A 16,364-nucleotide genomic window follows, 5' to 3' on the forward strand; every position below is an offset into this window, starting at 1 on the left:
GCCAAGAGAATTTGTTGAAGTAAATTGAGGAGTTTCATTTTGACAAAAGAAGGTAGTGCTTTGGCGGTATTATGGTGGCAAGGAACTATGTTGAAGTACGTTTTTTGTTAGACAAAAGTAGTGGTTTGCTGCTATCTTGTGGCAGCTTGTTGCCACAGGACTATATTGAAGTTGAGGAGCTTCATTTAGAGAAAAGTAGTGATTTGCCACCATCTTGTGGCATCTATAGGCTAGTATAAACCTTTTGTCAATGACTTGTGGAATTGTGCAATACAAGCCATCAAAAAGTATGGTAGTTGTTTTTTTTCCACAGAGTTTTCAAAACAAACCCCGTTTGTGTTTCCCAACTTTTATTTGAGCCAAGGCACATTTTACATTAGAAAACCCTCACAGCACACCAACCGAACAAAGACGTCAGAAAAAAAGTTGACTGCAATGATGATGATCTCAAAGAGCATTTGTCACTATATGTCACCGGCGTAGATAGATGAACGCAAATACATTGATTGTAGTAAATAAATTACAATTTTTGGGTCAATTGAAACTGATAGCGACTCTACTGGGTCTCGTCTTCGGGCTCGTCTTCAGGTGCTTCCGGTTGAGGGTACTGGAAGCGGACCGGGTCATACAGATCATCGCGGGGGTCATAGGGCATGTGGGGGTAGTAGTAAGGGAAGGGGAAGGCCTTCTTCTGGATGGGAGGCGGAGGAGGCGCAGGCTCCTCTACAGGTTCCTCCTTCTCCTCTTTGACAGGTGGGGGCGGCGGAGGGGGCGGGGGCCCCATGACTTTCCCTTTCATGGGTCTGAGCGGGTGGTCGATGAGGCAGTCGGGGTCCCAGTACGGGTCGCAGTCGTACTCCATGCCTTTGAATGCGTGGATGGGGGCAGGCAGGGGAGACTTTTTAACAAGGACGGGCGGCGGGGCAAATTTCCTCGAGGGAGGGGGCGGCGGCGGCTGGGGTGCCGAGACCGGGGCGGGCGGGGCCTTCTGGGGAGCGCAGTGGGGGTGGTAGCGGGGGTCGCAGAGGACGGGTACGGCGCCGGCGGGAAGGTAGACGATGTGGGGCTTGCACAGGGGGTCTTTAGTGTTGCACAGGTAGAGCACGTCCGCCTGGGAGATGGAGGGGGCGCGGGGGAGGGGGGGAGGCTCGGTGGCGGGCGGCTCGGTGGCCATGGGGACGCCTTTCATGGGTGCGGGGTGAGGAGGGGGGGCCACCACCTTGCATTTTTTGTCCGTGGTGGGGTCGCACATGATTTGTGGGACCCCCAGCTTGTTCTGGAAGTACGAGGCGTTGGGGCCGTATGTGTGCTCCAAGTTCCTCATCTGCTGGTACATCATCCTCAATTTGTCGATCTCGTACAGCTGAGGGACGCACAATGAAGAGGTTTTTTTGTCCAACAAATGTTTAACTGGAGTTGCCAAAGAAAAAAAAACCGAGTTACATGACTCAGCAAAATGACAACATCTTATTATTTCAGTGTTTTCAGCTGTAATGTATGTCACTCAATGTATGCTCCCCCCCCCCCCCCCCCGAACTGTTTTTAAGGGTCATGGCTTGCTTTTAGCGTTAAGGATTGAATTGGATTTTGGTTCGCATTAGTGCTTGGCAATCAGTAGTGATGGTTAAGTTTTTTGGAGAAACAAAACTGACAAAATTAAAAATAAACAAATGACTAAATAAATAAATAATAATAAATATAAATGGAAATCAAAACAACTATATATATATATATATATATATATATATATAAAAGTTAAAAAATAAAAATAAAATAAAAAACGAGATTCAAAAAATAAAATAAAATATAAAAGTAAATGTCGAAATAAATAAAAAAATAAATATATAAATACAATTAAATATCACTCTGCTCACATTTATGTATTTCATGCTGCAGACGCTTTGTCAGGTCGAAATGTTATCCAAATGAGGGGGCAGTTCTAAGCGTTTCTTGGGTTGGGCTCTGCTGTTGCAAACTGTTTAGAGTGAGCGGGTCGGCGAACAAGGGAGTCTCGCTGGCTTGCATGGAGAGCTCCAGCAATGGACAAACCCAAGACACACTTAGGACCACCCGCTCATTTGAATAATATTTCAACCTGACAGAGCGTCTGCAGCATGAAATAAAAAAATGTGAGCACAGCTTTTTTATTTATTGATTGATATCAATTTTTTTTTATCTTGTTTTTATTTTTGCAATTATTTTTACTTGTATTTATTTATGGCTATATATATATATATATATATATATATATAGTTGTTTTTATTTCCATTTATATAATTTTTTTTGTATTTCATTTTTGAATTATATTTTTTATGTACGTTTTTATTTTCACTTTTATTCATTTAAAGTAGCACAAAGGAACTTTTCAACCTTAATAAAATATTTTCATAACTCTTCTGATGAAACACTGACTTAAACGTAGTAATATGGTACATTTGCCATGGCCCGAGGGTGTCTGTATCATTTTTACTGGCACTAAGCAACTTTGAGGAGGATGGTAGGAACACTGCAACACAAAAAAACAACAAATGTGCTGACTGCTTTATGGCAAGGCTATACGCTTGTCCTCATAGGAAACGTGGTCTTCCTTCGGACATAGCAAAACCGCTTTTGTCCATATGGCGGCGCCATAATCAACATAAACTGAAAGTTTCTTAGTGTTGCTTTAATTATTTATTTCATCATTTATTTATTTTTAATTTTGGCAGTTTTGGCCCTCTATAAAGTTTAGGGTAAGTGACAAGGAAATGCATTATGCCAATGGGATGTCCCCACGAAGATATTAAGGCAAACATGTGTAACTGTGTAGGTGTTACCCCCTCAGTGTGTCCGATGCTGCTGTAGTATCGGTAGTAGGCCTGGAAGTCCGGGTTTCCTCTGTACCATTTGGGGTCAAGGTTCCTCTTGGGCCTGGAGTGGCTCAGGAAGTCATTGGCTTTCTGAGGGTCGAGGCCGACGTCACCGACGGGAACCATCCCTGTCCCGAGAGTGAGGAAGAGGAAGATGAAGAGCAAGTAGACAGGGTGATTCGTGATCAAGTGATGATGTTGTGTTACCTTCCTGCTGGATGGCAGTCAGCAAGGATTTGGCCTCCAGAAAGCCTGCAAGAGGGAACATTAACAACAGATTGACAAGATTTGATTTGTGACACTTTGATGTCAAATCAAGTCACATAAAAATGATTCTAATTTACCTGGAAGCCATGTTAGACAGCTCAGTGCCGCCAACAAACACAACGAGGAAATCATTTGGACCCCTGAAAACAGGTTGAAGCAACTTTAGAAACTAACAATAGTCATTTCTGTATGCATACTATATGTACCCTGATTACATATTCGACTATGATCATAATAATACACCTTATTGACTTATTTCGTATTTAGTTACAAAATAGCTTAAATAAATGGCAACATTATACTTTTTTTTTTAATTTACTTTTTTAACTAGTTTCATAAGTAACAACTTTCTATTTTTAGTTCCATGTATGTAGATTAATAATATAAATTAATGATTTAATTAATGTAGGTAAGTAAACAGTGACTTTGTTTTCTTAAAAAAAGAACATGTAAAACTATATAAGCAACAAAAACGTACTTTCATTTAAGAAATAATGTTCCAAAATTTAACATAGGCAAATAAACATCAACATTCTAATGTTCTTGAAAAAAATAATTGAGCACTTAATTACTGTGCATACACTATAGCCTAAAAATGCTCCATTGTTTACATAAATAATTGAACAATATTTTTTGCTTGTAACAACCACAAGCACAATAATACACGTTTCATGAATGATTAAATCCAGTGAATAAAGGTTACTTACCTGGTTCAGGAAGCTGTCCTCACAGCTCACAATGTGGCAGGCAGGTTAAATACTGAGTGAGTCAGGCTCATCCGAACCCGGGAGCGGCTGTCCAATAGGATCCCTCCCTCATTTGGGGGATCAAAAATCCTGGAGCACACCTCCCTCGTTGTGAATACACTTTTATACGCGAGGCCTTTGGCGATAATTAAAAACAAAAAGCAGCCAGTAAAAGACGACTCGGGGTGGAAAGGGGGCCATTAAAGCGAGAGCCCTGCTGAGAAAAGTGCAACTGGGAGGGAAAATGCTGCCGACTAATACGATATACTTGCCAGAATGACGAAAAAAAAACAAAAATCAAAAAGATGTCGACCTCATGCTACTTAAAATTTATGGACGACGAGAGTCTGCATGCACCAAAAAAAGGTGCTTATTAGTTGTTGGACTTGTGGCAACACCTGCTGCTGAGATTCTTTTTTGTTATTAAAACAAGGGTGGGCAACCTTCGGACCGTGGAGCTATACAGAGCATTTGAGCTATGAGAACTAGAGAGAGAGAACTCAATTTCTGTTTGTTAAAATGGAAACTAAGGCTAACATGGTATTTTGATAAGAATAAATGAGATTATTACATACGTAAATCTCAGGGCACGGCCATTTTGTCCTGTACCGCCCTCTGTTGTTGATTAAAATAAACGTCAGTGTCCTCATGAACGTCAAGGTTCACCTGTTTTTCTGGATTTGGTCATATGATATTTGCAATATTTACTCACCTGTTGTCTGAAGCCGGGCTGTGTTTGGTTATTACCTGAGCCCTGAGCACCTGGCTGTGATGTAATTTTCAGAACAGCAAGTGACAAAATGGCCGCCCCGAGATGGCTACGGGTGGCTTTTGTTGCTCAACTTTAAATCAGAATGCCGTGTTCAGATAGTAGGGGCGCACATTCAACATATAAATAACACGATCAGTTGACTACAGTACTATAAATAATAATAAAGTACTATGGAGAAACTTTTGGGAAAAGTTCAATTTTAAAGTTTTCTCAGGGTGATACCAGTATTGGGTAGATTTTTATTTTTCTGGGGAGCAGTGTACATATGTATATATATATAAATATAATTAAAAATCAAATTGCTCTACTTCCTCAATGTGGTGTCCATCTTAAGTTACCAGTACATCGATTGCCCTATAAAGGGTTAAGAGGGTGGGGGAGAACGCTTCAATCTGGGCTAAAGCCTGACAACTCCAACACATCCGTCGGAAAGTGTAAATTTGTGAATACATGTATAAACGTGCATAATTGGAACATGCACATTCGGGAGTAAAAAGATAAAACAACCCAACATCTGTCTTTAGCATGTTACTGGAGAGAAAAAAATGCCGCAGGGTATTTAAAACAGACTCCTGAACGTAATGTAATTGGTAGTTGCCACCACACGCAGTAAGTTTCCTGTAAGCAGCCATTTTAATCATATGAGCGTTTTTCCAATGTCATTCTCACGCACACAAAAACGTAAAGCAAAGAGCAAATGATAAATTTATTATAGCTATGCGTCACAACAGAAGAATCAAGTTAACATTGCATTACAATGTGTAAAAAATATACAGAATAGCTCAATGAAGCGCTGGAATAAGTTCTGACATATTTACAAGCGGCATTCGTAAAAAGCGAACACTTAAAAGGTTCAACTTTAAACACAGAATGTTGAAGGAAAACGAAAGTGCCAGCGTCTCCTGCTCCTCTCAGACGAAGGTGACGCGGGTTCGAGCCTGGTTGATCTGCCACACGTTGAGCTCCTCGTACTCCTCCAGTGCCTCCTGGAACATGGCGGGGGTGAAGCCCCGCGACACACACCGTTGCTCGGCCTCCGACATGCGCACCACGCCGCCGCGGCCCGTCGCGCCCTCTGCAGCCAGTTCGCGCACCAGCGAGAAGATGACGTCGGCCGGGCGCTGAGTCCTGTGGACGAATCGTGAGGACCCAAATGTGAACGGTGGACATTTCAGACTAGAGCCACGTAGCAGAGGGCGAGTCATTTAATTTAAACATTTGAACATGCGGCTCCGTCCATAAAAATACATTTACAGCTTCCTGCAGGACATGCAGCTTCTAACTGGTATGCAAGAAACTCGTAAAGGACTTCCCTTTTTTTTTTTTTGAAGGTTGGGGGACCTGCGGGCACTTGTTATAAGCAGTCGTTAAAAGTTGGCGTCAAACCTCGTGTTGCTGGACTTGTCGGTTTGCAGCGAGTCTTTTGACATCTCCATCAGTCTCATGGCCTCGTTGACGTCCTCCTTCTCCACGCCGTCCATCAAGCGGAGGCGGGCCTGCATGGGGAAGAAGGCGTTAAGGGAAAATGGAGTATGATTGTAGTGTTTGGCGCGGCTCGCCAAATGGCCGGGAAAATTATTAAGACAGCAGCAGATCACGTGACATCAAAGAACCACCAGTACGTTTTCACTTCCTGTTTTAGATCCCATTTCCTTGATGGGATGCAGTAAAGTTAGCATGGGCCTATTTTGTAAACAAAAAGGACAAAAAACTAACTGAAAAACTTTTTTTTGTTTTAAGTTTATAAAACAGACTACATAGCAAAAAAATGTCCTTTGTTTTCATCTGTCAGTTAATTTCATACACGAGCTTCCAGGGATTCTTTTTGACGTAAAACTTTGGTATTACTGTAAAATGAACAGTGGTTTGGAAATGGGCTCTTTGCACAAACCCACTACTTAACTCGATACCACTCCTTCATTTCCTGTCTTTCGTGAGTGGACAAGCTGATTAATCCAGGTGTGCCTGACCTCAGTAACCGCGACGACAATGGCCAGAAACACCTGGATTAATCAGTTCGTCCGATCATGAAAGGCAGGATACAAAAGGAGTCGAGCTGTGCAAAGAGCCCAATGCAATTTATTAACAATAGTTAGGGCTGTGCAATTAATCAAAAATCAATTACAATTATTACACTCCACAATTACAAAATCAGCATAATCGCAAAAAAGATTATTAATACACATTTTTGAGTTGTTTGAATTTAGACATTTGCACCTTTTTTTATTTATTATTATTTTATAACAAATTTAATCCGTTTTGTTCCAGCCAAAATGAACTTACCTAATCATAGTGTTTCAAAGGATTTTATTCGTCTTAAATGTTTTTGTTTTTAAACATTTTCTTGTTTTGTACCAAAAATTAAATCGTCCCACTGCACATGCCTCCAACTTCAAGTTATTTGCCAACATAAATAAATAAATATAATAAATATATATTATAAATTCTGTTTGGTCTAAAATTAACTTACAGAATTATAGTGTTTCTATTTTTTTTATTGGTTTTAATACCTTTTAATGTTTAAACATCTTCTTGTTTTGTACCGAAAAATAACCATTTGAATAATCGCATTTATAATTTTTTCCATAATCGGGCAGTCCTAACAATAATTGTGACATTTTTATTTATATCTTGCGCTCCACAAATACTACATCCATCATACATACATACTTGAGTAAAATTACTTTTAAGTACTGAGATCGGAACAAAATCCAACATGGCCACTCGGCGACTTCGTAGCTTCTTGATGACGTCGGCTGCGCTGTGCCGGCACTGTCAGACCGAGACAAGTGCAATGCCCTCTGGGATGGCCGACAATTGCCCAAGTCTCCGCCTCTCAACACCAGCTAGTCTCTCTCGACGGGATTGCGATGATGTCACTTCCGAGCGCGCTCAGTTTTGCATGGGTTTGCACAGCTGGCACACGGGCTGACTGCCCACCCTGCAAAGCTGAGCGTGCTTGGACCATCGCGGACATTGTGCGCATGGGGAATGGAGGGAGTGCGACACCTGGTGGACACACAGTTGCAGTGCAGCGCCACTCAGCTGCAGGAAGTGCTGCTTCTGCAGTAGGCCCATAATGCTACCTGCACAAACAGCACTTTTCGCAGCCAGGGGCAAACCAAATGTGAAAACATGTGAAGAACTATTAGAGAACTTGCATTCCATTTGTTTTTGTCCAGCGTGGGAAACAAGTGCTCACGGTGCAGTAGATTGGCTTTTCATCACTACCTGCACTGTAAGCACTTTAGCTCACACTGAACCACTCATGAAACCGATCGGAGAATGTTCAGGTCAGTAATTATGCAGTCAACCAAATCATCACAGAAAAATGTGAGTGACCAATATTATTCTCACCAGCGCAGTGGCGATTCGGAGAATGGAGAGGAGCGTGCGGGCTGAGGTGAAGGTGGTGTCCTTGCTGACCCGCGCCTCCTTCCTCATCTCCACGTAGGCGGCGGTGATGTAGTCGGCCAGCGACTCGGGAACCACCGGCTGCTTCTTCTTACACACGGAAATGTAACGTCTGCCCGGGAATTGGAGAAAGACACACATTAGCTGCACTAGAACAAGCCTCACTCCAAACATGCCACTTCCCAACTTAAATAATAATAAAAAAAAAAATATATATATATATATATATATATATATAGAACATCAAGTCTTCTTAAATATCAAGGACATGATAAAAGCTCCACAAATGTTAAATTCTAAATAAAATTTTGTGGAGGAAGTGAACGAGTGTGACACAAACATTGGCATCGACACAGACCAGATGAAAATATTTTCAGAATTCTAAATATAAATTTAAAAAAAAAGATTCTGAATTGTTCTAAAGTACAATAAGTCAGGTCTTTCATAAATGTAAGAAAATACTATTAAATTCATGTGTACAGTTAATGTAAAGAAAACATTAAGATACTTTTTTTTATCGGAATTTAAAAATCTATCTTAACTCATTTGCTCCCAAAAATGTATAAAAACCTATTTTAAATATTTCCCTGGTCCCAAAAATGTCTATAATTATTTTTTAATGCTAGAGCATACAGAAGGTTGACCTGAAGAGGTCGCTTAAAGCAATGGTCGTTACAAAAAACGGCCAGCAAGTGGCATCAGAGTATAAGAGATCAACCAGGGCCATGTTGCGATGAGCTCTTTCCCCACTAATTTGAACAGATTTGTAAATGATGACGAAATTTAGCTATATTCTAATGCTAATTGATGCAAAACAGAAACAGATACAAATATACTTTTTTTCCTGAGGAAAGAAGAGACTCTAATTTTTCTTTCGGAAGGTTCCATGTTTTTATAACAATAGAACACAATGTTCTGTGGTACTCTGCAACATCAGTCAACATCCAGTAAAACAGCCGGGAGCGAAGGGGGTTGCTTCAGTGAAAATGGCTGGGAGTGAATGTTAAAATAATGGATTCATGGTTTTAAGAATCGATATGAGGCTCGAAAAGGAAAATTTATTCGATTTTTTTTAAACCCAGCCCCAGATTTTAACATTTTTTTTTTTTTTTTTTTAGATATAACTGTAAATCACCCTCACACACACCTCATGAGCTTCATGTCGATGGGGGTGAAGTGTGTGGGCGGCTGGCGGCAGTGCTGGTGTACGTAGGTGATGTGCTGGGCCAGACGCAGGTCGGAGTCGGCGTCCGGCTTGTCCTGGATGAGCCACAGCAGGTCGAAACGCGAGAGCAGCGCGGCCGGCAGCTGGATGTTCTGCTCGATGCTCTTCTTGGGGTTGTAGCGGCCGTACGCCGGGTTGGCGGCGGCCAGGATGGAGCAGCGGGCGTTCAGGGAGGTCATGATGCCGGCCTGTTTAGTCGGGCGGGCGTTAGGACTCCTCAAAAATATCAATAAAAAAAAAGAAAGAAGAGTTTTTACCTTGGCGATGGAGATGGTCTGTTGCTCCATCACTTCGTGGATGGCCGTGCGGTCGGCGTCGGCCATTTTGTCAAACTCGTCGATGCAGCACACGCCCTGGTCGGCCAGCACCAGGGCGCCGCCTTCCAGGGTCATCTCGCCCGTCACGGGGTCTCGCATCACAGCTGCCGTCAAGCCCACTCCGGATGAACCTCGGCCCGTCGTGTACTGGCCTGAAGGCGACGATGAGGGTTACCGATACGCATGCGCGATTATCTGCCCGCGAGCAACCTGAAAATGATTTGGGGCACTTACTGCGAGGAGCCAGGCGGTCGATGTAGCACAGCAGCTGGGATTTGGCTACTCCAGGATCTCCCATTAAGCAGATGTTGATGTTGCCTGAGTGGACATTGCAGGACGTGCGTCAAGATGGGACATTACACAAAGAAATAGGAAAACATTTTGACAGAAGTTCAAAGTCTTAAAAGTAGTTTTAAAGTATATAAGTCAGGGACGTTGTTGTGGTGGCACTCCATTTTCTATCTTTTTGTACTGTATTATTTTAGCCTTTAAGACAAATAAATGTATTTGTAGAAATGTTGTAGTATAAAAACGGACTAAACAACAATCGATATTTTCTGGGCGTCATGTTTTGTTTCAGCTATTCCTTATGGATAACCAAATGCGCGCAAAAAAAGAAGAAAAACAATGTGCACGAACGCGGCTAAAAAAAAAAAACCATATCAAAGATCAAACAATCTTTTTCATATTTAATAGAAAGACACTAGGCATAAAAAAAATAAAATAACACTTAAATGATTTACCTCAACTGTAGTGCACACAAAATATGCACTTGAATATATATATATATATATTTTTTAAAAGGTTACCAAAAATGAAATACAAATTTATTCAACTTAAAAGGGATAACCAATCATGGCTCAGTTTGCCGACATCACATGACAAAACCTAGAAAACAAGTGAGCCGTGACTCATCTTCAGTCGACAGCAAGTGGAAAAATATGTTTTAAAGGTATTAATTGAACATGAAAAGTTACCAAATTCATTCTGGACAAAATATGACACTATTACTGCTGAAAATAGATAAATGAGTCAAGCATCCCTGTTTTATGCGCCTTACTCGTCTAAACACGGGACCTGGTTTCTGAGTTTGGTCATGTGACTGTCACAAGTTGAGCCCGTGACAGGTCGCCACCTGAGCAACTGTGATGTCACTTTCAGTCGACAGCAAGTGGCAAAATGGCCGCCCCCTGAGATGGATAAAAAGCGGTGGATGTTGCCGCTGCTTAATTCATATTCCACAAGCGCAATATTTATCACAATATCATGTTTGGACTAGCAGGGCTGCGTAGAACATTATCGTAAAGAAAACTTCCCTATTAAGTGCTTGCATAACACTAGAGGGCGCCCTCACCTCTGATCTTCATGCCTTTAGGGGCTTGTTGCACGCCTCCGACCAGAAGCAAAAGCAGGGCCTTCTTCACATCCTCGTGGCCATAAATCTCCGGTGCGATTGATCCAGACAGTTTCTCGTAGAAGCCTTCTTCTACAAAAAATAAAAAATCCTGTTGGTTCCTTTCAACAAAGCAACATCGCACCACGCAGACGCAAACTTGTACCGGTGATGCTGCGCAGTTCTTCTTCAGTCAGCTCCTCGTTCCCTAACTCGTCATCATCGGTCTTGTTCATGAGCGTGATGGTGTGAGCGTCCATGTAAGTCTCGGACAGAAGACCCTAAGGACAAAAATGCATTTTTAAGATGATATATTTCAAGACGCCGCCCACAAAGATCTAAAAGAACCCCATTGGTCAAAGAAACGAAAATGTGTCTACGGCACCTGCGTAACCTGTTTGAAGCCGGTGCGCAGAAGTGGCAGGAAGATTCCCGTGATGGCCACGTGGTCGCCCGGTTGGGCAAGGCGTGTGTTTTCACCGCGCGCGTACACGGACATACTTCTCGGGATGTTGCCGACGGGCACCTGGTCACTCTGTAGAAAGGTTGTTAAGAAGTTAGCGAAAAAGAAAGGATTACATTTAAAAAGTTTTTTTTTTCGCCAACTAAATGAAATAAAGAGTTTTTTTTTTAAATTGCTAATTTTGAGCCTTGGTCGGCTCTAAAAATTGACAAAGAAAAAAATCAAGGCGAAATAAAAACTAATTACAGTAACATTGCTCTGTAGATGGAAAATTTAGACAAGAAAATGTGCTTACGTGCTCCTGAATCCGAAGGTCCTGGAATTTGACAAACTTGGAGCCTCTGGTCTGCAGGTAGAGGCGACCTCCAGATTTGTTGGTCATGCACTCTTGGCTGGGACACATGACGAGAGGCATGAAGGACGACGACTGGATCTGCGCGAAAGCAAGACGATGAGCGGAGGAAGTGCATCTTCCGTCCCGGCTGTGAAAAATTGCGGGCCTTACCGGTTGATATGTCTCGGCACCGCACTGGTCGCACGTGTACGTGGCCACCGCCATCATGGGCTTGACCTCGGTGGCGCGGGTTATGATACCTCGGACGGTCACCAGGTGCCCGATGCTGTCGGCCCGCACGTCGCGCACCACCTTATGCTTTGCTATGCTGGGGGGCTTGAAGTACACCTCGCTGGGAAGAAAAACACATTCATCTGATCCAGCCCAGTGCAAATAGATCTTTGACGTCTATAGTAGGGGTGTGACCAATAAAAATAAATAAATAAAGATTCTCATTTAGTGCGATTCAGAATCGATTTTGAAAAGCAATTTTATTGAAATTATTTTATACTGTCTCGCCTTTGTCTGTGTGTGCCTTTATTTGGAGCGCTGTTTATGTTGTACCCGATTTGGCCACTTAGGGGCAGTGTGGTCCCACGCGGTCTAATACACTGTTAAGTTGAAGCCACATTAAAGAGTAGAAGGAAAAAGTCACAATCAAGTTATTCAAATAAAAGTTGTTGTTTTTTTGCAGTGTGGGGCCGTTCTTTTGAGTGATAAACGTGCCGCGAGTAGAGCACTAATTAGCGAGTTAGACTGGAGTAGATCATTACAATTCCTTGCACATCTATAGATTGAAGCAAAAATCATTGCCAATCAAATCATTTTTAATCAAAAATCGATTCTGAATCAAATCGCAGGCCCAAAAATTCGGAATCCAATCGTGAGACATTCAAAGATTCCCACCCCTAGTCTAGAGCCGTCAACGGCAGCAAAAGAGTCCAAACAGATTCAACGACTAATTCCACTGTATTAACCCAGAAACGTACAATCTCCTCATGAGCTCCGCCGGGTACTGGTTTCGAGTGTCGCGCGCGTCTTCGGGGTCTCGCGACCTCTGTTCCATCATCAGCCGGTGTTCGATGTAGACATCCAGTGCATCCTTGGCCACAATCTGGACAGGACAATGTACAAGTACGTCTTGTTAATACACATGCAGCAGTGGGCTGCGCCGGTTCCGCTTACGTCTCGCTCTTTGTACTCTGGTAGCAGTTCGTGAACGGCGTCGGCAAAGAGGCCCGTGTAACGCTTGGCGTTTTCGCAGACGCTCTCCACCAACTCGGGGTCTTCCTCGGCCACGTCATCCAGGTCCACATAGAGAGACACCTGCTCTCTGTGCGCCAGCGCCACCTGGAGGCACGCGAACAATTAGCGACAATAGCACTAAAAGCTTCTCTAGGTCTTTCAGTCAATTATATATATTTTTGTCATAAGATAAGGTCTGCAACTAATGATCTTCAAAATAAAAATAAAAATAATTATCGCTTTGTTAAAACCTATTTCAAATTGATGTTGCAGAAAACGCACAAGCAATAATTGTGATTCAGTTACTAATTTGGTCCGCAACATGTTCAAATCAGATTTTTTTTTAAATCTTTGTTTACCAAAGTAAAGGTATATATTTGCAAATGAAAAACAGAATCAGTCTGTTTTCATGGCGGTCTATAGAAATCTGAGAATGTTTACTAAGGTTTCTGAATGATTAATTGATTATAAACTGATAATCCATCCTAGTTGCCGATCAAACACTGCACCTATTGCTGGTGTTAAATGATTCGAATTGTTTTTGTTCACAGCAGAGAAAGAAAGTTGATGACCATGTATTTGATTTAGTGATGTGTGGGTACATAAAAACCAGGTGATAGCCAGTCTTATTTTAAGCTATCAGTAGCAAGTCCATAAAAACATAAAAATAATCAACAGTTAGACAATACACATATACTTTATAAGCACTAAGCAGCACTCCATTTTCTATTAAAAAGGGGTTTGAATCCAAATGTCTATTTTCAACAAACTTTCATTGCTTCTTTGAAATGTTCCATCAAAAACTATTCGATGCAATATCATAAACTACAAGTAATATTACATATACTCACGAGTTGCGCTCCGTATTTGAACGCCTTCTTCCCATTGTCATCCTCAGAGTAAAACTCCTGCAGGAACCGCTTGCATTTATCTGTAAAGGAACACTTTGTTCTCAGTCCACATCAAAGTCGAAAAAAAACCAGACGAAATCAAACATTGTTCCCCCCCTTTTTTTTTTCATGTGCAGACACATTACAATTAAACTCGGGGGCTTAAAGACGTTGATGAGAAGCCGCAGAGGAGTCTCCACGCTGGGAGCTAATTTGTTGTTTTGCGACGACCGACCCCCCCCCCCCCCCCCCTCCTCCTCCTCTTTGTTGAGTAACATGGCATCCTGTATTCTCGATGAGTCACTATCGCATTTAGTGCCTCTTAAAACTACCACCGTCGGTACAAAAGACGTCTCAAAACCAATGTGGCTTGTTTTCTCGTAGGTTTCGAGGTTAAATAACAGCCATTATGCTGCGAATCTGCTTCCGGATGAGGATGACAATACACAACACGCGCGCGCTCACTTCGGGGTCCATGTTTTTTTTTTTTTGGATGGGGCAAAAAAACACAGCCAGCACTTCTTCAAAGCGCCTCAAGTACAAACAAACCTTCAGTCCCGCGTCACAAGCGAGCGTCACCGAGCACGGAGCTGAGAATGGAAGCGGCCCGCGCACTTTGACGACATAGTTCGGTTCTCGCCGCGCAGCTTTGGCGTTTCTGAGCTGGATGATGTTTTTGTAAACAAAGCAGCACATGGCTTTGGCGCCTCGTCACCGTCGATATCCTTGCGCGGCTGCTCCGCGAGGAGAAATAGCGCTGCTACTGTTTCTAGTCGTAAACTGGTTATCAATCTTAAAAAAATAATTTAAAAAAACAACCTCACCAACACTTGAATTATTACTATAGCATGTTTATAAGTGGAGTGAAAAGCATTTTGGGTTAGACTGAATTAAAAAAATATATATAATTTCTTTTGTAACAACTTGTGTATTTAAAGCACCATTCGGGGTGCTTTTACGTGTGCTGCAAATTATACTATTAACCAGGGAAGTTGACTCTTAAGTAAGTTATTCAACTTTCAACCAAGGACTAAAAAAAATCCACTGCACCTATTGTGATTCAAATGTTATAATTTACACATTCATGTGCGTCTAATTACACAATTGACCAGGAAATAGTCTTCAAAAGGGAGTTTTTCAACTTTTAACATGACTAGTTGGCTGGTATGCTAACGTAGCTCCATTTGTGTTGAATGGTGAATCGGAAGCTACTTTTTAACAGCAAGTGAACAGTGTTAGCCGGATTATTCTTTGCAATCTAGCATGTTGTGCAAATTGGGAGGAAAAAGGTGAGTTACATTGGCCGAACAGTAACTTGGTGGCAAGTGACTAGACTACAAGTGGTTGGACATGTGCTCGCTGAACGCCTGCTCCCTTTGTTCCTGTGGTCTCATCCGGGTCACTGAACAGTCACAACCCCCACCACACACCAAAGAAGCATGACTACTAAACTTACTGGCGGTCGCTATGTTTTAACAACTTCATCGCTTTTTTGACCACTTATTCGTTTTCTAATACACTTTAAACAACAACATCTTATACGTATTGTACACACGAGGACTGACTACAACATAATTTGCTAAAGCAAAAACACGTTTACTTTGGAATCTAAGGAAACTCCATTTTGTTTTCTGGAATGTTTAAGAAACTCCATTTTGTTTTCAAATTAAGAGCGATAATGAGTTTCCAGGACTTGTTCATGCCAACCTGTTGCAGCCATGCCGCTGCTGAGCGACTCCTACCTTTCTCCGCCGCGTAATCTTTGCGCGCCATATCTACTGCAGACAGGATTTAATTCCACAATCTCGGAGGTCGACCGTTCCGAGCGTTTCAACCAATTCCGCCTTTTAGTCGTTATTCGAGTGATCGTGTTGATGCTGGCAGAAAGTCGCTGGTTGTCCTCTCGAGCTCGCCGCTGAGAAGTGGCGCGAGTCTGACGTCGTCGTCGACCAATCGCGTCGCCAGTTTCAGCGCGGAAAAGGCGGGTCTTCTCCGTGGCGGGAAAGCTGCTGTGTCACTGAACATCACGTGACCGGGTCCACTTCCTGCTTGTAGCGAATGGCGCGAAAGACGGCGATTGGCTTTCATTCAAAGGGATAAACCGCAAGCAAACCCCTTTCACAAGTTAAATATTTATCCGTTTTTTGTTTTTTTTATTCTAATACAAATCCACACATTTCAAACACTGCTGTTCAACCAACCCTTACTCGAGACTTTTGTTACATGAGTACTTGGTAATTAAAATTTTGAACCCCATAAAAAATTGTGGTGCATTTTGTGTCTGTTTTAAATACACACAAAGATTAAACTTAAAACTTTTGAAAGCACAAGTTCAACAGTTCAGTTAGTTATTGCACAACTTTTCTCTAACAAGGGGCAGAATTGACCAAATATGGTTCATTGCTCTTTATAAAAAGCTTTAATCATGCATATTGACATATTGGTTTAT

The 16,364-nt window shown here is 42.1% G+C and overlaps 2 protein-coding genes across 5 annotated transcripts; both read right to left on the reverse strand.

Moving 5' to 3' along the window:
* Positions 1–376: 376 nt before the first annotated feature.
* and4 (actinodin4) lies at positions 377–4,696 on the reverse strand. 3 transcript variants are annotated; one of them, XM_086085107.1, is made up of 7 exons: positions 4,575–4,670; positions 4,438–4,477; positions 3,824–3,998; positions 3,194–3,256; positions 3,057–3,101; positions 2,817–2,977; positions 377–1,363 (listed from the first exon to the last, which is right to left on the reverse strand). In XM_086085107.1, the coding sequence occupies exons 4-7, from the start codon at positions 3,246–3,248 to the stop codon at positions 557–559; spliced, it is 1,068 nt and encodes a 355-aa protein (XP_085941233.1). In that variant the 5' UTR covers positions 3,249–3,256; positions 3,824–3,998; positions 4,438–4,477; positions 4,575–4,670; the 3' UTR covers positions 377–556. The 3 variants fall into 3 exon arrangements, with proteins under 3 accessions (XP_085941233.1, XP_085941234.1, XP_085941232.1); XM_086085108.1 differs by lacking the exon at positions 4,438–4,477 and having other exon boundaries at positions 4,610–4,696; XM_086085106.1 differs by lacking the exon at positions 4,438–4,477.
* Positions 4,697–5,321: 625 nt separating this feature from the next.
* On the reverse strand, positions 5,322–15,863 carry mcm7 (minichromosome maintenance complex component 7). 2 transcript variants are annotated; one of them, XM_086085838.1, is made up of 15 exons: positions 15,658–15,863; positions 13,877–13,956; positions 12,966–13,130; positions 12,770–12,894; positions 11,952–12,132; positions 11,742–11,879; positions 11,369–11,518; positions 11,150–11,264; positions 10,945–11,076; positions 9,825–9,908; positions 9,531–9,742; positions 9,196–9,461; positions 7,992–8,160; positions 6,021–6,130; positions 5,322–5,762 (listed from the first exon to the last, which is right to left on the reverse strand). In XM_086085838.1, the coding sequence occupies exons 1-15, from the start codon at positions 15,686–15,688 to the stop codon at positions 5,546–5,548; spliced, it is 2,175 nt and encodes a 724-aa protein (XP_085941964.1). In that variant the 5' UTR covers positions 15,689–15,863; the 3' UTR covers positions 5,322–5,545. The 2 variants fall into 2 exon arrangements, with proteins under 2 accessions (XP_085941964.1, XP_085941965.1); XM_086085839.1 differs by lacking the exon at positions 15,658–15,863 and adding an exon at positions 14,465–14,610.
* Between the last annotated feature and the right edge of the window lie 501 nt (positions 15,864–16,364).

Source organism: Leptonotus elevatus, chromosome 9 (genome assembly GCF_054856555.1).
Source record: "Leptonotus elevatus isolate MCC_2025b chromosome 9, RoL_Lele_1.0, whole genome shotgun sequence".
NCBI classification, from domain to species: Eukaryota; Metazoa; Chordata; class Actinopteri; order Syngnathiformes; family Syngnathidae; genus Leptonotus; species Leptonotus elevatus.

Bases quoted from the DNA above. Each gene is read 5' to 3' on its own strand.
- and4 (XM_086085108.1), bottom strand. From the start codon at position 3,248: ATGATTTCCTCGTTGTGTTTGTTGGCGGCACTGAGCTGTCTAACATGG. The intron at 3,102-3,193 runs GTAAATTAGAAT...TCCCTCTTGCAG, and splicing joins CTGTCTAACATGGCTTCCAG to GCTTTCTGGAGGCCAAATCC. The intron at 1,364-2,816 runs GTAACACCTACA...TGCGTCCCTCAG, and splicing joins GCATCGGACACACTGAGGGG to CTGTACGAGATCGACAAATT.
- mcm7 (XM_086085838.1), bottom strand. From the start codon at position 15,688: ATGGCGCGCAAAGATTACGCGGCGGAGAAAG. The intron at 13,957-15,657 runs GTAGGAGTCGCT...GTTCCTTTACAG, and splicing joins AGATTACGCGGCGGAGAAAG to ATAAATGCAAGCGGTTCCTG. The intron at 11,077-11,149 runs GTACAAGTTTGC...TATTTTTTGTAG, and splicing joins AGAACTGCGCAGCATCACCG to AAGAAGGCTTCTACGAGAAA.